At 46.9% G+C, this 21744-nt stretch overlaps 2 protein-coding genes across 2 annotated transcripts; one reads left to right on the plus strand and one right to left on the minus strand.

Moving 5' to 3' along the window:
• Positions 1–122: 122 nt before the first annotated feature.
• tmem175 (transmembrane protein 175) lies at positions 123–3750 on the plus strand. Its single transcript, XM_062562197.1, has 11 exons — positions 123–414; positions 804–842; positions 938–1035; positions 1121–1172; positions 1940–1975; positions 2052–2135; positions 2241–2405; positions 2489–2567; positions 2661–2796; positions 2889–3524; positions 3747–3750. The coding sequence occupies exons 1-11, from the start codon at positions 220–222 to the stop codon at positions 3748–3750; spliced, it is 1524 nt and encodes a 507-aa protein (XP_062418181.1). The 5' UTR covers positions 123–219.
• Positions 3751–4672: 922 nt separating this feature from the next.
• On the minus strand, positions 4673–18684 carry cds1 (CDP-diacylglycerol synthase (phosphatidate cytidylyltransferase) 1). Its single transcript, XM_037482290.2, has 13 exons — positions 18338–18684; positions 13745–13902; positions 12316–12412; positions 12113–12210; positions 11143–11282; positions 10569–10627; positions 9558–9640; positions 9286–9373; positions 8545–8613; positions 8087–8239; positions 7845–7964; positions 7637–7740; positions 4673–7496 (listed from the first exon to the last, which is right to left on the minus strand). The coding sequence occupies exons 1-13, from the start codon at positions 18398–18400 to the stop codon at positions 7364–7366; spliced, it is 1365 nt and encodes a 454-aa protein (XP_037338187.2). The 5' UTR covers positions 18401–18684; the 3' UTR covers positions 4673–7363.
• Positions 18685–21744: the final 3060 nt, after the last annotated feature.

Raw genomic sequence — 21744 nt, forward strand, 5'->3', positions numbered from 1 at the left:
AGTAAAAACAATAAAATACTCCAAAGAAAAGGGAGAAAGAAAATACGGTTCCTGTTTTTAAGCGCCGAGTGGGCAGCTGCTCTCAAACCAACGATCTCTGCTGAAAACCGGAAAACAACCCAGCGGCCGCTTCCGGTTTCCCCGCCCCCACCCCGAGTCACCTGTCGCGGGTTTGTTTGCAAACAGCCCCGAGTCACCCGGCTGCGTGGGTCTTCCACGATGGGGGACACCGCCGACTGCGAGATCATCGAGCACCACGTCGAGGAGGAGATGGAGAAGGAGGCCGCGAGGAGCCGCGCCGCCTCCCCGCGCCCCGGCAGCGTCGCCGCGGCCGAGCGGGAGGGCGGCACGCAGTCCTCCCACCGGCTGCTGGCCTACAGCGACGCGCTCATCTCCATCATCGCCACCGTCATGGTGGGACATACGCAGCTGATCGGGGATCGGTGACAGCCGCGGGCTTGATGCTCGTTTCATTTGGCTACTTGATACCGTTGGTTATCTTGCAGGAAGCCAAAAGGAGACACGAGCTTTTTAATGCATTTAATAACTGATGATAACTATCTCCAATAACGTATGCCTTCACATTAGAGGGGAGGCAGACATTTCTACAGCCAATATCTGCAGAACTAACAGTCTAGATTGATAAATTGCACTGCAGGTAAGAGTGCTTTGTTAATTTAGGGTTAACTGTCCCTTTAGCATTTGGACAACAAGGCTCACTGGTTTGAAAGCAGCGCTCTGTGCAGATGTTTAGTGTCCGAACCTCTGACGTCACTCCTGAAGCAGCTTGTTTCCACCCGCAGATTTTACCCGTCGCCCACACGAAGATGGGCCACGACGAGGTGAAGACCACCGCCGCAGTGAGGCACGTGTGATCCGGGACGGTTCTAACAGGGTCGTGGGGATAATGACTGTGCACCTGTGCACGTGCTTGCAGGAGCTGAGGGAGAGTCTTCAGCTGCTGCTGACCACAAAGATAGCCGTTTACCTGATGACGTTCCTCATCGTGACTGTCGCGTGGGCCGCTCACATCAGGTGACTCGTCGTCGCCATCATCAGCATCCATTACTGTGACCACTAGGTTCCCCTCATGCTCATCTCTTGGTGGTGAATTCCGCAGGTTGTTTCAAGTTATCGTTCGCATCGATGATTGCCTCGCGCTGCTGAACCTCGTGAGTATCACTGTGTGTTTATGGAAGGCTGCTAGTGATCATTTTTATTGACACTAATTGATATTACAGAATTACATCAGAATTAACACTCAACAAAATAGTTGTAATCTGTAGGTTTTTTTTTAAGAGTAAGAAAATCCAATTTTCAGTGCTGTTGTACTTCAACAACCTGTTGCAGCTTTATTTGAAGCCTTGTTCATAACTGTGATTATAAATCAGAACAGTTAGAAATATACAATAATATTATAATTATATGACAGGATGTGTCTTAATCATGTGATCAAAACATTCATAGAAATAGAAGTCCAAAGGTTAACAATTACAGATTGTAAAACCCAAACATTTAGTTTTTGTTTTAAAAATGTTTTCGTCATCACGTATTCTGACTTTGTAAAAAAAATATTTTTCTGACCTAATGAAAAAAAAATACATATTTTTATTTGACTTTTTTTGCCTGACACTTTTTTCCTTTTTTAATGTTATTATTTTTAAAAAACTTTTTTTTCATTACATTTTTCATCATTACATATTTTGACCATTTTTCAACCCAATATTTGGGGACTGTTTTTGACTTCATATTTTTTTTACTTCTATTTCCATCACTTTCTTATAGATTATCAGCAATCCCACAGCATCATTCCTCACATTTATTGAACCAGAAACGAGGGGAAAAAACAAAGCAAATCCATCCATTCTTTATGGTGATAACAACATCAAATATGAAGAAACCCCTTCTTCCTAATCTGAAGTTGTGCCTCTGGTTTCAGGCCTGCATGATGCTGATCACCTTCCTGCCGTACACGGTGAGTTCCTAAAAAAAAAGGCCCGGCGCGGACGACCCCGAGGTCGGCTCACTCCGGCCCCCCCGTGTCTCCCCAGTTCTCCCTGATGGCGTCCTTCCCCGAGAACGTCCTGGGGATCTTACTATTCTGCGGCTGCGTGATGGTGATTGGCGTCATCCAGGTGAGCGCCGGCCGGCATTGCTATTCGTTTTGAACGCGCCGCGCTCTCCGTCTCAGCCCTGCGCTCCTCCTCGCCCCGCCCCCCCCCCCCCCCCCTCCCCCGCAGGCCGTCATCGTGCTGTACGCCTTCAGCCGCCCCTTCCTGCTGAGCGAGCAGATCCAGATCTCGGAGAACCGAACCTTCTACAAGCACCACATCCTCAAAGTCATCATGCGGGTCCCCATCATGTGCTTCCTCGCCAGCGTCTTCTCTTTCATCTTCTTCCAGCTGGTACGCGGCGCGCTGGTCATGTGACTCTTCGGATTCAGTCCCTCCGACCTCGCCGCGCGTTAATGAACCTTTTGTCCCCTCAGTCCTACGCGCTGCTGGCCGTGGTCATCTTCCTGCCGTACATCTCCCGCTCTCTGAAGTGGTGTCGCAGCAAAGCGTTCGGTGAGATCATGTGACCTCAGTTGCCCGTGGGTGGGTGGGGGGGGGGGACACAGAGGAGGCGCACCGCTCACCGTGAACACCAAACCGTTTCAGGTGCGGCGCCGGAGAGTCCGGACTCGGCGCCGTTTTACAGCCACCTGACCGACGAGCCGCTCAGCAAGGAGCGCGTGGAGGCCTTCAGCGACGGGGTCTACGCCATCGTGGCGACGCTTCTCATCCTGGACATATGGTGCGTTCCCCCCCCCCCAGGTTTTCGAGACCCCGCCGTCCCCCCCATGTGTAAACCCGGTGGCGTGTTTGCTTCCCCCCCCCCCCCCTCAGCGAGGACAACGTGCCCGACCCGGCGGCGGTGCGGGAGCGCTTCGGCGGCAGCCTGACGGCGGCGCTGCGGGCCTACGGGCCCGAGTACCTCGCCTACTTCGGCTCCTTCGCCACCGTGGGCCTCCTGTGGTTCGTGCACCACTCGCTGTTCCTCCACGTCACGCGGACCACGCGCCTCATGGGCCTGCTCAACACCTTCTCGCTGGCGTTCGTGGGGGGGCTGCCGCTGGCCTACCAGCTGACGCACGCGTTCCCGCCCGACTCGCGCAACGAGCTGGAGGCCGTGCAGGTGAGCTGCGTGATCATCTTCTTCGCCGGCGTCTTCCAGCTGGCCATCTGGGTGGCGGCGCTCCACGGCGAGCGGGAGAGCCTGCACCCGCACGTGAGGTACGGCGGGCGCGAGCACGCCTTCATGCTGGCCAAGCTGTCGCTGTACCCCTGCGTGGCGCTGGGCACCTTCTTCCTCACCTGCGCCCTGAGCAGGTTCAGCGCCGCCATCTTCCACCTGATGGAGATGGCGGTGCCGCTGGCCTTCCTGCTGCTGAGGCTGCTGGTGCGCGTCGGGCTGGCGCTGCTCCGCCTGCTCTTCTGCCCCGGTGGGCCGGAGCCCAGGGGCGCCGGGGAGGGGGGGGAGGGGTGGGAGGAGGGGGAAGAGGACGAGGGGGAGGAGGGGAGGGCGCCGTACCACACTTTAGTCACTTAGCCGGCTTCCTTCTCAACATTTAGAAGCAGTGAGATAAGGGACCAAGTTAAAATGAAATGCTGGTTAAGATCAGCAAATAATCAAAGATCTTGGTTTGAAAGGACCAAACGGTGAGATTTCATTACAGCTATTTTCTGTATTTTATGTCCCATCAGTTAACAGGAAAAGCAGGCTTTTTATAATGATGGTTTAAGACGAACAGTCCGTCCAATAGTCAGTCTCTTTGTGGCAGAAAAATACACAAAGATCAGAAGTATTTAAATGGTTTTTAGTGTATTTTAAGAATCGTTTGCTTGTCTCGTTTGTGCACATTTAAATGTTGTAGATGAACAGAGTCTGTTGGGTAAATGCACTTTAAACATTTAACACAATGGCCATAAAATTGCACTGTTAAGATATTTTCATTGAGAAACGTCCTTCGTCCCTGAGAGGCTTTAACATCTTTTTATCTTCTGAAAATGTGGAAAAAAGGGCGGGAAAGAGTTTTTAGTTGTAATTATTTTGCCCACAAGAGGTAAAGAGCATCTTTTTTTGTTTTACTAAAGAGTTCATAGAGAAATGTAATCTGATCCTCTGGTTTCCCCCTTTTTTGCCTCTCAGGGCTTCCGTAGTTCACTGGAATGTAATCAGACCTTTTTATGTTTACGCTTTCATGACTTTTCTACATTGCTTTTAGTGACACATTGTGTATTCTGTAGGATACGTACGTTTGAAAGTCAGGATTCACGTCTCACATTAAGATCAGAATAAAGTTGATCATGTGATCGGAGCTCACTGTCTGGTAAATTGTCCTTTTTAAGCTGAACTCCAGATGTTTCGGAGTGAGAAGGTTCAACACGTTTGGATTCTGTTGAAGAGGAAATGACAGAAGTTTGTGTTTAACTGATTTGTAATCAGCATCGGCTCATTTGAAAAGTTAACGTTGTAATTTGATGAAAATGTTAAAGACATTTCTGAATCTTCCCTTTGACAGTTTTGTGTTGACAAGGTCTTTTTTGTGGTTTGTTTTGTGAATAAATCCGAAGTCATTTCATCAATGTGAAAGAACCATTATAAAAAGACAGTGAACAAAAGTACAAGATTTTAAAGAAAACAAAGTTTATTCACCTCAGTTCAGTAAACAGCTTTGCAATAATCCCTAAATAGAGATCAATATGTGGTTTATACAGGACTTTGTGTTGCACCTTTAATAACAAAATATTTCCTCACTATCTTTATCTCTCCAAAAGCGATCGATTTTCACTAGAAAACATTTCGGCTCAAAGCAGAAACTTAACAAACGAGAAATCAGACGGACAAGCGACCAAAAAAAAAGAAAAAAACCCTTTTCTTTCCTTTGTTGATGTTTGTGTTCTTTACAATGAGACTAAAATAATTTGAACCAGTTCTTTTAAACGAGTCAAATGCACCAATGGAATAATACACTTAATACAAATATTTAACAATTCACCAATAGTGATTTTGTTATGTTACTGGAGCTGAAACAATAAGTTGATAATCAGCCACTATTTGAATCATTATTCATTAATCTCTTAGTGTAAAACAAATAATTAACTGAAAAGGATTTAAATTTAAATCATGAAATGAAAACTAAAGAGGAAAATTTACTATTTCATTTTTTTTTTAAATGCATTTAATCACCAAACCACTTAACGTTTAAATGCTTTCATTGAGAGTTTTAATTATTCCAGCAGCACACTTAACACTCCAAATAAAACTATATATATAGTTTTATGCTCATACATCATTTGGCCATCAGCTGTTGGTGTTTTGGTCAGATTGCTTCCGTCTGTGTAGTTTAGAGATATATATATATATTTGTACAGTACAGCTGGTCCCAGCAAAGAAAAAAAAAAAACACCCTAAAATAAAAACTATGATCAGAACAAAGAGGACAAACGCAGGAAGGGAACCTTCTCAGTGCTTCGGTGGCTCCAGACCCATCAAACTACATCATAAAGCGCCGCCCATCAGGTTTGGATCTCTACTCAAAGATGTGTGAACACACATGTATTTATGGTATTTATCACATCTTAAAACTACATTCAAAATATAATAATTTAACAGTGATTTAATGCATAGGAAGACTTTTAAAATAGCAAGTTTTCACAGACATCAAGTCCGAGGATGAGGGAGCCGTCGGAGTGGTTTGATGCAGCCGCACACACACACACACACACACACGCACACACACACACACACACGCACACCCGCTACAGTGCAACCGAAATCATTGGATAAATTGTTAATGGAAGCACATTTCTCTCAAAGGAATAGTTCAGCATTTTGGGAAACGGGGTTTTCTACACCGCTGCAGAGCAAGCCAGATGTTAGCTTAGCTTAGCCTAACATAGCTTAGCTTAGCTTCATCTGCATACAGACCCAACTACTGCTGCTGTGCCCTGTGAGTACGATACAGGAAGCATTTGGGGACGGGGTATTATATTAGAAACAAAAAATAAAAAAATGTTCCCTTGCACATTTACAACTTCATAATATATGAATAAATAAAGTTTCTTTATCAACTTAATAATTAATCTCTCAAACTGATCTTGTTTGTTAAAATATATATATATATATAAATGAATCTTAGTCATAGATTTCCTTCCCAAAGTAACGCCATTGAAGCTTGGGGGGGGGGGTCAAACAAAGACTGAATGACATTTTTATCTCTGATTCACCATCAGAGAGGATTCATGTCATTTTACAGATGAGCCAGGTCTGATCATTTAAATAATGATCGCTGCCTCGTTGCTGCCAACCAATTATCACCGATGATGATAAATGAAAAGCACATTTTCCAAACATCAAACTACTCCTTTAAGTTCTGTAAGTTCACATGAAAAAAACCCTCCAAGTCAGCAGCAACTCCTTTGATAAAAATCTATAGTGTTCACATGCTAAAGGCAAACTAGCCATGAGTTACATCTCTACGTTTGCATATCTTTTTCATAGCTTCTAAGGGTCCCCAGCAGGTCACACCAGTACTTATATTATGTGTTATGCATTTGTTCACTTAAATATCGTCACTATATTTATGTACAGTACATTAACGCGAGTGCTTGTGCGCTAGTTTCTGCGTCAGCGAGCAGTCAGGCGGGAGGCGCTGGTTCAGATCCAAACACCCACAAGCCGGCCGCTACGTGTTTGTAACGCAGTGAGGTTGGTTGAATAGAGCCAAAGGACAGAAAACGGTGTCCTCCTGACGACCTGCTGCGTCGCCGCGGAGGGACACGTCTCAACGGGCCCCCGCTCGCTTTGGGGCCCCCGCTCGCTTTGGGGCCCCCGCTCGCTTTGGGGCCCCCGCTCGCTTTGGGGCCCCCGCTCGCTTTGGGGCCCCCGCTCGCTTTGGGGCCCCCGCTCACGCTGGTAAAAGCTGGTTTAAAAAACGCACACAAAAAGGGGAAAGTGCACATGCGGCTCCTCAGAGCCTCAGAGCCCGGCCACATGTTTCTCCTTCAGTCCGCTGGCTTTCGGGGGGGGGTTTCCGGGTGGAGAAGGGAAGCTGTTGTTGTTGTTGGTATTGTGTAGTTTTTTTGTGTCACTACGAGGATTCCCCACGTAGTCGCCTCGGGTTCAAAGACGTCGATGTTCAGCTGGTCGTTGGTTGAAGAGCCGGCGCCACACAAAGAGTGTGTGTGTGTCTCTGTGTGCGTCTGTGTGTACATGCCGACACTAAATCACGCACACAAAGACTCACACACACACACACACACACACACACACACACACACACACACACTGGTCAGCCCTGCGTGACCCCTTCACCCCGTCAGGCCTGGGCCGCGGGGGGGGGCAGCATGCCCCGGGCCCTCAGCTGCGAGTGCAGCGTGTGGAAGATGCCGAGCTGCTGGTCCGGCCGAAGCATCAACAGCTGCTGCAGCACCTTGCTGGGGTTCGGCCCTCTGCAACACAACGTGCACGTGAGGCCATGGGACACACACACACACACACACACACACACACACACACACACAAACATTTGAGAGAATTCCTGTGGGGTAACAGTCTTTGATGTAGCATTAACATACACATCTCCTCTTACCGGATGAAGCTGCCGATGTAGACGTGCGTGAAGGTGGCCATCAGGTACTGACAGTCGAAGCGGTCCATGATGCCACCGTGGCCGGGGATGGTGTTGGCAAAGTCCTGCAGGGGAGCAGAGACGTCGTTACACCACAACAGGGCGACGTGCCGCAGTCCCCTGCAAACGAGACTTAAACCAACAAGCTCACAAGAGCCGCGTTCCTTACTTTGATTTTGAAGGCTCGCTTGAAGCCGCTGGCAAAGAAGCCGCCGAAAGGCCCGATGAGGGAGCCGAAGGAGGAGAGGAAGACGCTGTGGATCTGGAAGGGGTACAGCTTCACCGTCTCCTAACAGAGAGACGAGCACACGCTGGGTTTAACGTCGCTCTATACAGCCACTGTGGTTCCAGCGGACGAGACACGCTCATCGTCTTTGGATCAAAAAGGGGATGAAGAGCCCAGAGACTTACCCAGGCCAGTATGTTCTGCACCACGGCAGGAAGAGTGTACTCGCGCATCACAAAGATGTCCGAAGGCTCGCACTCGACTGTGAACCCGTTGGTCTCACTGTTGAAGCCCACGGGACACACAAAGTACTGGAACTGAGACAGCAGGTAAGCCAGCTGAGGGACAAACAACAACAACAACAACAACATGTGAGCAGCAGCAGAGTCGATCGCGACTAACACACGTGTAAAAAAAGACCGGGACACTACCAGCAGCCTCCCATAACCACAGTGAAGGTGGTGCGTGTGTGTGGAGATGCTGCAGCCTGATTAAATGAAAGAAATCTAAATGGAGGATGCCAGAGGCCATGTGACTGGTTACGTAACCTCTGACTGGCCGACGGCAACAACCCAAAACTAGTCAGAGACACGACTCATCGTGTGATCACATGAGAGGGACTCGAGAAATAAGGAGCACTCACCATGAAGCCGAAGACCACCGTGGCAAAGAAGCCTCCGATGAAGCCCTCCCAGGTCTTCTTAGGGGAGAGCTGGAGGGGGAGGAGGAAAACAGAGGCTGTCTTTCACATCGTGACATCAGCCTCTCAATGAAATAAAGTGGGATTTAAAATGAACCTCCTGAGAGGACATCCGTATTGATACGGCCCGTCTCAGGGTGGAAAAATATTCATTACGTCCAGAAGCGCGCCGCCATTAATCAAATATTGATCGCAATCAGACTTTGACTTGCTGGAAATAAAGGCGCATTATTGGCTGCGACAGACGTTATAAATTTGTGCTCGGCTCAGAGGAAACTCTCCTGCTCATGAAATCAAGCGCTCCCTAAATCCTCCGGAGCCTCCTACGGTGCCAAAGGAACATTGTATGTTTTATATCTGATCTTGATGCATATTTGTATTAAAGAGCAGGAAGTAATAAATTAATTTAGATACAAAGCATTTGGTAAAATACATTTTGTAACCAGGCGATGCTCTGGGAAGAACGACTTAAAATGTGGATATCGCAAAAAATCTCATTATTGCTACAAACATAATCGTGACGATCTTTTTGGTGCAGAACAGGAAGGTGATGAACTCTTTGATACCAAAGTGTGTGAAGCCTCACTCCCACATCAACACAAACGACTTCTCTCCCTTCTACTCAAACAACCCGCACTGTACACACCATAGAAGAAGAAATACGTGTCTGTCAACAACGCTCACCTTGATCAGCGGCGTCCTCCCAAAGAAGAAGCCAAACAGGTAGGCCATGATGTCATTGCAGATGACGATGGAGATCGGGACGATGAACCTGGAAAATAAAAGTAACGTCCACAAAGTCAAGAGGAGAAACCAACCACAACTTAAAATAAGTGTGAGTGTCTATATGGATTGTAGCTGTGTGTGTGTGTGTGTGTGTCCCACCACCTCAAATAAACCACTAATCTAAAAGCGGCACAACGAGTCAGAGACAAGGAGGTCCGTGTGCTGCTTACCAGATCATTCCTTCAAACAGGTTCTGAATGACAAGGTGCGACTGAGTTACCACAATCAACAGCGTCACATGGGTCCACGCAAACTGGAATGGCAAAAACACAACAACACAAAAACACCACAGTGTCACTGAAGGGGAACGTAGCCGCCTGCGAGTCAGGAGCCACAGCGGGATGGAAGGGACGAGGGGGGGGGGCGCAGACAGGAAAGGTGTGACAGGAGCAGGCAGCAGGTGGTGGTTTGTCAAATGTTGGAGGCATTAATGTGACATTTTGATGGGTATTTTTTTTTTTTTTTTTTTTTTTAAACAAACCATTTTGTGAAGTTTGCATGCAACAAAAGTGTTAGAAGTGGAAATGGTAACACAAGTGATGAGTATTCCAGCTGATGAAGGGCCTCACTCACTATAGTATTTATTATTGTATATAATCTATTATTATATAACACAGAAGATGGATGCGTTCTATGCAGCTACTAGAACTAAAACGGATCCTGATGAAACTTAGCAGCTGAACTTGTTTATTATTGCTGTAGCAACCACAACATTTCTTTATATTCCCATATTAAGCTAATATTTTAGTGATGTATTATGCTGCTATGTCATAATCCAATCTGAAATAATACTTATTGTATTCTCTCCAAAAACTACATTTTACCAGAGTGAACGTGTTATAACGTTAGTTAGCTGCCATCCTACGGATTTTATCACAAATCTCTACGACATTATCAAATCAACTCAAAATAGTTTATTTTTACCAAATATGGGATGTTCAATCGGCAGTAGAATTGTGATAAGATGATTCTAAGATGTCTTATAACATTAGAGCTTAGTAGATTCATATTTAATACATCGTGCTATGATAGTTTCACACGCGAGTGAATGACAACCTCAGAAGAGCAGGCGAGTTTAAGAAGTATCCTCAGAAGGACGTTTCAGGGAGTAAGAAGCAGAGAGATGAGGAGGAGGAGGAGGAGGAGGAGGAGGAGGAGGAGGTTACTTGGCTGATACACACCATATAAAACTGCAGGCGGTAATGTTTCTTCACTAAACTCAGCACAAACATGCAGAAACCTGTGAAAGAGTAAACAACATGCTGTCAGTCAAACAAAATATACTGCAGATTAAAAACAAATTAAAAAATCAACATGAATCACACAAACACTTTGTTTGCTGTCTTGTGCCTGGGGGGCCAGGAGGGGGCAGCATGCCCGGGACTAAACTCTTATTCTGTTCCACACACAAACATCTGGGGGGGGGGGGGGGGTGGCTGAAGAGAGTTCAACAATTCAGATCTTTCTTTTTCTTTATATTTCAGTCACGGGTGGGGTCGTTAGGGGGAGGGAGAGGAGAGGGGGGGGGGGGGGGGGGTGTCAGCAGCACTGAGGGAGAGTTGTGTTCGACTCAGACGGAGGAAACAGAGGCTCCTTTCACGGAGCGTCCCTCCAGCACCACAAAGCCGCTCCATATGGACCCCTTTGTAGCTTTATATGGCCACGCGTTTGAGGCTATTTCACACGACGGGTCTCTGCACTGACAACAAGGTTCACGTCAGTGTTTCATGGAACAATGTTGTTCCGATGGCTCACCTGCGAGGTACAAGGCGAAGGAGATGAAGCGGTGATAGCGCGCCAGGAACTGCAGGGGTTCCTCCCTCTGCACCAGAGCCCCGAAGTAATCTGCAACAGTTTCCCCATAGAAGAAGTAGTTGACGCAAATCAGGAAGTACCTGAGGTAATCAAATGGAAGGCATTAGATTTCTTTGCAGAGAAATAGTGGCTCACAAAAGGCTTTTATTCTTCAAAGGGACACATTTGCTGAAGAGTAAAGAGCTCCTGCGAGATCTTTGAGTTTCGTTTCAGGGGGAATCTTCAAAAGTACATTTTGAATACGACAGTTACAACGCGTTTGATACTCGTTTCCTCGCGATGCATCTCAGTCGCTTCAAGGAAACACCGAGAGTTCTCCTACGAAGACGAGGAACCACACAGGGGTCCAGTTCCTCAGGTACAGCGTAGGCTCGACTTGTGTGTGAACTTTGGTCACACACACACACACACACACACACACACACACGTTGGATGTGTATCTCACTAAATGTTTTCCTGCGTTTCACACTCGCTGTACATTGACCCCTGTGTGTGTGTGTGTGTGTGTGTGTGTGTGGGTGTGTGATGAGGCAAGCCTTGGGGGAAGTTTAAATAAGCTTTCATCTACTTCCAACACGACAGCGATCTTTGCCCCCGGCTGCACTGCATCTGTCTGTGTGTGTATATCTGTGTGTGTTTGTGTGTGTCTGAGGACCACGCTCTGGTCTTCGGTGGATGTTTCACATTCAGAGTAAATACCTGCAGATGAAATCAGCGTTCTCCTGGAGGAGAGTCGAGGGACTAACTGCCTCATTAAAAAGAGGAAATTCGACCGGTTCTGGAACGGTGCGATGGCCAACGTTTTTGGACGAGTGTTCACAATGTACCACGACGCAATGACACAATCGAAAAAAGGGCAAACCGTTCACAATCATCTCATCTGCTGCTGTGGACTCAAGCTCCTCCTCACCAGCTGAGCGTCCTGAACCAGGGCAGCTCGTAGGAGTGGTACACTCTGTAGCCGATGGTGATGATCTCTTGGAAGCACTTGATCTGGACGGTCATGACCTACGTGACACACAGAGCAGAAATACGACAAGAGGAGAGAGTCAGTGCATCAAAGGGGATCACAACAACAACAACAGCAAGGGTTATAAAATCATCGTGACTTGCCACTAGTATCAGCGTGACGGGTCCCATGTAGATGATGAGGAAGAAGCCGGAGATCATGGCCAAAGACAGGACCCCTCGTATCCAGTAGTTCTTCCATCTGTGCACACAGGAAACCTCCACTTACTTTCCTCTCATTGCATCTATATTTCATTATTTTATTAATACTTCATTTGAGACCCAAGACGTATGATTCACCGTCTGGCTCCCTCTGTGTGTTTCCTGTTATACAACTGAATAAAGCTCTAAAGCCATGACATGCAGGGCTGAATCAGTTAAAGGGGCAGCTGATGAGAGACAGGAAGCACGGACACGGTGGTAGAAGCAAGGAAAGAAGACCGAATAGAGTCATAAAGCCTTTAGAGACGTGAACTACAACCATCAGGGTCTTCTCTTACACACGAGTCACGCTGCTGCTGCTGGGGGGGGCAAAACAAAAGAGAAAAAAGGGCTGAAAGGGGCAAACGGGGCAGCGAGTCACTGCATGAATGGAGGAGAGAAACCGCTGCATCATGAAAACAAAAAGGCTGCTTCCTCAGCAGTGGGAGGGGGGGGGGGGGGGGGCTCTTCCTCCTCTCGTCACCTTCAAGCCCCTCTGCTGAGTCATCCCTGCGCTCACCTCTACTACATCTCCCCCGCCGGCCTCTCTTCTCATGATCTATTTCCTCCCCCCCTCCCTCCCCTCCCCCGCAGTCCCTCTGCAGCAGAGATGGCACCCAGGCGTCACTCTCTCCCCCTCCTTGTGAGTCCTGTCCGTCACTTATTGGTGACCCCCCTCCCCCCGGCCCTTCTCGAGACCTCGTTCCTCACGTGTTCCACGTAGAGAGTAAAGTTATTTTAATCATTTCTTTCCTCAGTGTTTGCTCTATTTTTCCCGAAGCTTTGCACAAAATGAGCAGCGCTCTGAAATGACCATTTTCACTTCTCCTAATGATTCATATCCAAGTAAAAGTATCCCCAGAGAACAGTTGTGTTGTATTAAAGCTATTAAACACACACAATATATCAGTATTTTTTTCCCACAGGCACAATGAAACCGACAATTCTCACACAGCGGTTTGCCAGCACACCCTCTTCTCTCCCAGAACTGGATCTTCAGGTCCATGAGAAACACCCCTATGTGGTATTTCCAATAGTTCAATGATTAATTCTAGGTGTGTCAAACGGAGAGAAGCTGCTTTTCTTTCTCCCTTCACCGGCAGAGTCAACACCAAGTCGCTCTTGACGTTCCACAAACATGTGATCGTTGTGCTGCTGTTAATCACTGGAATGAGTCAAAACAACAAAAACCCTCGTGCACGCTCCTTACAGGAGGCACAAGGCCCGGTCCGACCGGCACAGCCTGCATGGAAGCGCTGGAGCACGTTGGCCCACTTCACCTGCGATCTGAGACATTTCAGTCCTCACCAAAGGTCAGCAGACCCTGGGTTACCTGGGCGGCAGGCCCTCCAGGGCTTTGTTCAGGCACTGTGGAGTGTTGTCCGAGTCCGCTGTGGAGAGAGGGACGTCTGGAGTGTCCGCCTTGGAGTCGCCGTCGCATTCTCCCTCCGCGTCGCCTTGCAGGCCGAGCCGGTCCTCGCCGTCGGCCTCCTGTCGGACACACACACACACACACACACACACACACACACAGATATTCAAATATCCACTTAAGCTGGGGGAAGCGTGCATGTGATGTTCACAGGATGCAAATAGCAGGTGAATGTTGAGGTGGTCAAATGAGAGTCCGGTCTAAAACGAGCAGAGGAGTTTAGTCTCTCGTCTCCGTCTCGCTGAGCTTCAAGTGGAACAAGAGGCCGCCGCCACTGATCCAAAACCATCCCAATGCGTCCCAACGAGACGACCACGAGAGCGCTTTAGATCCCCGTGGTTTGTACAAAGTCAAAAGGTAGTTTCACTCAGCTGGATGAGAAATCCTTCCAGCTAACCACGTTAAGAATAATGACGACCGCTTTCTCTGGAGGAAAAGTAGGGAAAGTGTCCCCTCTTCACGCTGCAGACATTAAATTAAACCGTAGCCATGAAAGGCTTTGAATTCTGGCCTTTTGATATCAGCTGACGAAAGAGGAAGCATCAGGGCGGCGGAAGCCTGACAATATAATTCATAAGTGTCTAAATGAAATAATGTGGCACTTATAAACTACAGGCAACAATCATTAGTAAGCTACTAAGAGGCTCCTGGAGAGCGTTGCATTGTGGGACGTGGCAGATTCACACAAATGAGTGCTTCGTTTCCGGGTCCCTTTAAGTGCGTTGTTGGCGATCTAGTGACCTGCACTGAAATATACTGCCATGCTGTAAAGGAATCTGGACATAAATGCAAATATTCCCATAATTAAACTCAACCACGTCCTTAAAGGCCATAAAAGGAGGCGGTTTAAGGATTAGTGGCCGAGTCGGCAGGTTAACAGTCGGCTGCCCTCGAGCCAGACGTCTTATTGGGGTTAATTCATCTTTAATCTGGATTTAGAGCCAGTCCACTGACGCAGGATCTGCCTCAACGCTGCTGACAGGTCCTCTTCCGTCCATCGGCTTCAGACACATTTCACTTTCTTCATTTGAAGATGATAAATGTCCCGTCTGGGTTCACACTGTTGAAGCAGGTCCTCGGGGGTTAGAAGAGGGCTCCAGTGCAGCAGATAACCAGGAAGGAAAAGCAAAACATCCTCGAAACTAATCCTTTATACAGCGAGCATCATCAGGTAACGAAGCGGCTTCTTTCCTGCCCATAAGAGGCTATTTTTAAAAACCACACACACACCAAACGTGGGAGATTAAGCTCCTCTTTGCACTCCAGAGGCTCCTGGACATTTCTCTCCCTTTCATGGCGTTGCTAAATACGGCCGGCTGGAGCATCGGGGTTAAAAATCAGAGCGCTTTTCTATTAGAAACGAGGTCTCTGCTCGTAATTAGCCGGGAGGAGGAGAGAGTGGGTCGTGGGGGGGGGGGGGGGGGGGGGTCACTCGTCAGGTCTCTCATCTGTTCAATTCCCCAACTGCATTATACAATATGGTAACCTCTATTCAAACATAGAAGCAGGGTCGATAAAGAGTCTCACTTCTTTGTGCAGTCATTAAATCCTAGACAGAAAACAGCGGCCTCACGTTTCAGGAGGAAGACGGATTGAGAGGAACCAGCTACAAGAACAGCAGTTATCTCCGTGGTGGAAGACGGTCCCTGAGTCTGATGCTCATTACAGCGACCCACATGCAGACTGAAGGCCTGCCGTCACCTTCAGAGGGACGTACCCATTTAACACTAAAGGTACCGCAGGTTTGGGCTCTTTTAAGGAAAATAAAGTATAGAACAGTGGTTACAAATGATGATTTCATGGGTTCTCGCCCAAAGCTGGCTGGGATTGACTCCAGGCCCCCCCGCGGCCCTGTGTGAAGGACAGGCAGTTTGAAGGTGGATGGACTTCAATCAGCCGTTATCAAACACGAACAGACCAAAGAGAATTGTCATAATCGAATGAATTTGGAGTTTGGCCACTTCCACTCTCGTTTTGGGAATAAGTGAAAAGTTCACAGCTGGTTTCCCTGTGAGCAACATGTTCTCAGCTCTTGACGATCCTCCTCATCTTCTCTGGCCTTTACTCACCAAGAGCTGCACAAAGACATTTCTAACTGCGCAGGACGGTGAGCAGCAGAGCGCTAAGCCGCCGGCTGCTGCTGCTGCTGCTGCTTGAGGCTTCGGGGACGGACGCCAAGGTCAGCTGTCATGTGGGGTCTTCAGCAAGACTGTCCCGGCGACACACACACACAACAACAACAACAACAACAAGAAACCCTCTGGGGTCGACTCCTCTCTGCTTCTAATGAAGAGCAGCTCTAGCTGGCGGGTTCATTTCTCTCTGCAGAGCCTTGAAGGCATCAGAAAGGAAGAAGATGCTCACGTACAACACTGTACTGCATTGGTTTAAAAGAGGAAGAAAGAAGGCAACAGAGGTTCATAACAGAAGCCACGAGGACTAGCAGCTGATTAACAGGCCGGAGGTTGGGTTACACACGGCTTTCCAGCAGCTTGCTGGTTGCCAAAGTGTTTGCGGTCACTTCTTATCCACAAACATCTGCAGCATTCATCTCGTGCCAAACCAATTAAGGATAACACCAAAACAATCATTTGTGTTTGAGAAATTCATAATAAAGGCTGATTAAAAGGTTTGTCTGAACAAGGAGCCTCATCTGCTGATTTGTCAGTTACACTAAACGATGTGAGGACATGATGTGTGACAGGAATGCGAGACATGGTGTGAGAGATTTAATCACGTGTTCATCAGCTGCCTCATGGAGAGCTTTCACTTCCACAGATTTAATTGGACACGAGAAAGCGACACCAACACAGCGGCATCACGTACAAACGCACCCCCTTAAACAGGAGGGCGTCACATCTTGCGTCACATCGTCATGTAATCCGTCCCTTCTCTAATTAACAGACATCAGTACGCGATCCTTCTGATGACTTCCACCCCTCAAACATTTAAAGGCCCATCCTTCTATGGACGTAAACAACTGCCCCCCCCACGCTTCACAGACAGCTGAGGGACAACGCTGCGAGGTGACCTGCAGGTTAGGGCAGGTGTTGCTGCTGAAGTCCTCGGCACAGTTTCAGAGACATTATGCAGCGAGTTAATCAGTGGGCCGGCGGGGGATTGCTCAACCACCGCACGTTACACAGCGGGGGGGGGGGGGGGGACTCTAACCTTTGAGACTGTCCCACTGACGGGAGGACTCTGAGGAATAAGGAAATCTAAAGTCGGCTCTGTGGAGGAAATGGAAACAGGACTTTTTAATACTCCAATGTCCTCATTAAGGGTCCATCTGTCCAAACAAAGAGACGCAACTACTCTCCTCCATCCTCAAGTCATGTGTTCATCATTTATTCCTGTCGTCATTTAGTGTCGAAAGTGAGTCAAGAGGCTGGAATGCAGGGACAAATGTCCTGGTGGTGGACGGCTTTCACCTCCAGTCCGGATGTTGTTCTGATGGCAGAAGATACAGCAGCTGACACGACCTACTGACCATAAAACCTGAAATAATGGATCATTTCTCTGATTAATAGATGCGTCAAGCAATTCTATTCCTGGTTAAGAAGCTGGTTAAAAAAAAACTAATTAAACATCTTGCACATTGACCGATGAATCAACGATTGGCTCTCAATCAATGCTCAGAACAACAAAACGCGATCAGACGTCCAATCTGAAGACAATGAAATGGACACTGTGAAGGCCTTACACAGCAATCCAAACTTCAGAAACATTGACCTAAGATATATACATTTAATTAATTAAGCACCTCCATGAATAAACAAACTTTACAAAAAGGAGACAGACAGCATAGAGAAGTATTTAAAAAGTAAAGGAGCGATGGAGGGAAATGGAGTTAAAGCCTATAAAAAAGGTGTCTGAAGAGCTTGTTCCGAGTGGAAATCTAATCTCCAGCACACAAGTGTATTCAAATACACGTTTTTATTGCCATTTAAATCCACGCAGCTTCAATCAAAGCATGTTTTGGGGGGGGGGGGGGGGGGATAAGGATAAAATAAATCGGTGTCATTCCACGCCTTCATTTCCACGCGAGTCTCTCCCACGGCGCAGCGACAGGGCCCCTCAGAAGCCTCAGAAGCCTCGCACCTGTCTCGACCGGACCTCACGAACCCACCTGTCACGCCACTTGTTCGGGCTGACGCGCCGACTTGGCAGCGACAACCGACGGGATCGTTTCGCGGGGTCAGCGGAGGAAAACAATACACGTCAAATGGTGTGACAGCATTCCCGGACGAGACGTGGACGGCGGACGGCGGACGCCCCCCCCCCCCCACCGGGACCGAAGCCCCGCACGCAGCCGTGGGACTTGCCGACCTGCTAGCTTAATTAGCGCGCTAACTAACTAGCTTAATTAGCTCCGCTGCTAACTGACAGCTCGGCCGGTTCGCCAACGGCCGACAGCAGAAAAACCGGACCGACTTGTTTTTTTTTTGGTTGTTTTTTTGTTTTTAACCGGCTGGGGGGGGGGGGGGGGCTCACCCTGTCGCTGACATTGTCGGTGCTGTCCGGGTCTCCTCCGCCTCGCTTCCTCAGCTCCGTCATGTTTCGCTCGGTTCTTCTCAGCCGGGACGGTAATGTGTCACATAAGCCGAGTCCGGGGGGGTGAGACGGGGAGGGAGGGAAACAAATCCTGTTTTGTTTGTTTTTCCTAGGAGGGGAGGAGCGGGGAGGGGGGTGTATTCAAGTCCGGGGATTCTGACACGGACCTCGGCTTTAACGCTCGGTGTCGCTTCCCTAAAAGTCCGCCGGTGCTGTCGAACCGCCGCATTAGCGTCTCCCGTCCTGTGCTGCGTGTGTTTGTTTATCACCGCAGTCCCGCTCATCTGCGCCGCCCACCGCAGCCCAGCTTTATAAAGTAAGAGCACGTGGCTTCCGGGGGGAGACTTTCAGAGTAAAAGCACTGAAATCGCTTACATGGAATTGTGGGTGTTTTTTATTTTGTATAAATTCTCACACACTAAGAAATATAGATCACATGATATATACATTAAGGACGAGGGAGATGTAACCAAGGAGTCAAGCAGTGTAATGTAAAATACATATAAAAGCAGACATCAAGTTGAACAGTTTTAGTGGGATGTCTGTGCATCAGTGGTTGAAGCATATTTCACATTGTGCTCTATTGGAAATCTCTCAACTGACAGCTTTTGCTGAATATACGATATGATCAACTACAGAAATACTGCGTCCACGCTGGCACATCAAGATAATAACATACACTTTATAAGTGTATAAGTCACATATTGTGAGGAACAGTCCCTCACTAAAAATCGATGTTATTCCTTCGGTTTATCATTACAAATTATAACTTTAGATTAGATACATGAATGGATAACAAATGATTATCTCGCTTCGAAATTTCGTGGCGGGCAATCCAAGTTTCAACAAATTCACCACTATCGCAACAAGCGGATTTTATTTTGAAGTCGACACCTCATAGCTTCCGGTATCAGTCTGTGTTTCTCTGTCTAGCTTCACACAGGTTTGCTGCTGTGGTGGAGCCCGCCCCCCCTTCCCCCCTCCCTCTCTAATCACCCGTGGTCGATCAGCTCTGGTTTATGCTGCAGTGAATTGGTTTAATTGTAAATGAATCGTGTTCCATTCCAGGGACAAAACACAATATCAAATTCAGTGTTTTCTATTTGCAATTTTTCTTTTATTACTTTGATAACGTTGACCGGTGATGAAAACCGATGGATAGTTAAAGCATTCATTTAAATAACAGAATTGGACTACTTCAGATTAATAAAAATAAACATGAGCCATAACGGTTCCATTAGGAGTTAATCAGATGTTACTCACAACGGACATTTTTGTTTGATACTTTAAAAAAATTCTGGAAAAGCTAAACTTGAGCCTAATTTTTGTGCTTTATATGTAGTCAATTCTTTTGAGATTCCTTTATCATTATTTACAAACGATTAACAGACAACTTATGTTAAATAAAATGAGTCAGTTATTTGGTGGTAAACAGCAATTATTTATTGAAATGAAATCAAAAGAATAAGTACCCAATCTATTGCATTATTGTAACATTTTGTTTCTGTAAGGAGGGGGGGGGGTTACTCTACTGTTTTTTCTTTACTCTTGTAGGATGTAGTGAACACAAAAATACAAGGAACATTCATCTATCACAGATTGCACACCAGATACTTTAGTATCGCAGTCTAATAAAAGACCACCAAAACAAATCCCACATTCTCTTTTTTTATACCTTTCTTCTTCTTCTTCTTCCATTTGTCATCATTTCTTTCCCCACAAAGTGTACAAAAGTCCACCCAGATTTGGGGACATGATCTTCGGCTCTATACACACACACACAAAAAAAAAGAATAAAGAAAGACAAAAGAAAATAGAGACCAAAAGTAATGCTGAGAACATGAACAATGCACCGACACAGAAAGTCAGCTGTGTTAATGACATGCAACAAGTAACAAAACTTGCTGAAATCGCAATAATCATTTAAAAAAAAAAAAGAAAAGTCTAAAACCAGTTATAATTGCATAAATACTTTGTACAGTCCGTTCATCTGCCGCGAAATGCACCTTTCTGAGAAAAATGACAACGTAAAACTGCATTGGATAAAATCCCGCGCTGCCTCTGGACTTTGTGCAGGCGAAGGAGCAAAGGAACCGGTGATTGATCCGAGCCCACTGGGCCCGTTTGAGGGCAACGATTGCACGTGAGTTACAGTACACCACCACGATACCAGGGCCACGTCCTTATTGTTGCTGTGAGACTGAATATTAAAACGCGTTTTTTTTTTTTTTTTTACACCTTTCAGGGCTCTGCAGAGCAACACAAACACACCAGTTGTCTCTGGGAACCTGAGTGCGAAGGTGTTTCCCAAAGGACCCACAACGAAATATTCCACCCGGCAGCACAACAACACGCGTTCTGTGCGAGGTGAACCATGTGATTCACCTTAAAACAGAGAGAGACGTATGAAACCGCCCTGAGGTCAACATGGAGGACAACGAGAGACCACACGATCGTCTCCCTCCTCCCATTTCGGTTTTAAAGTGACAAAGGAACGTAGAGTCCGATTTTGGCACAAATTGAACCAGTTCCGTCCCACAGAAACATCTGGATGCTCTTCACTGAAGCCCCCATGTTGCTTTCACTCCGACTGATTTCATTGGTTTCAGGGAAGTCAGAAAAACACAATTCTTTTACTGATGAAATATGAAAAATTGATCCATGATGCTGATTTGATGCCGACCTCAAAATCAATAAAAATAAAAAACAGATGTATTTAACATTTAACAAACAGATCCCGGATCACCTGGAAATCTGAGCTACGACGTTTCCGTTTGAGGGAATTTTACAAATTTCATAATTTTGTGACCGAACGGTTTGAATAATTATTTACATCTGCGCTCCGTTTGTCAGCTTCTGTTCTTCTTCTTCTATGAAGGACTGAGGATAAACGGAGCTGAAACAATGCCAGAGGGTCAGCGTGAAGGTCTGCAGGCGTGAACAGAAACCAACAACAACAACAATAACAACAACAACAACAGGATGCACACACAGTCCCTTTTTAGTGTGAAAACAAGGTGTGCAACATTAGGAAACTCATCCGTGACCATCTTCTCTCGGAGTGATATGGTTTAAACCTTGAAATAAAAAGGTAGAGCGATGACGTGTCTGAAGACAGCAGCAACAACAACAAACAAAATCTCCAAAATGGGAATTCATATAAAAGAGAGAACACATGATTAAAAAAAAAAAAAAAAATCATAATTGATACATTTTGGCAAAAAAACAATGTGATCATGAATCTGTGTGTGATGACACTATGGGCAAAACGCACAAAAGAATCTTTGTAAACAACAACAACAAAAAAAAGGATCATGTTGCATAACCAGACCCACTAACTGCTGACA

This window comes from Pungitius pungitius, chromosome 5, assembly GCF_949316345.1.
Source record: "Pungitius pungitius chromosome 5, fPunPun2.1, whole genome shotgun sequence".
Taxonomy (NCBI): Eukaryota; Metazoa; Chordata; class Actinopteri; order Perciformes; family Gasterosteidae; genus Pungitius; species Pungitius pungitius.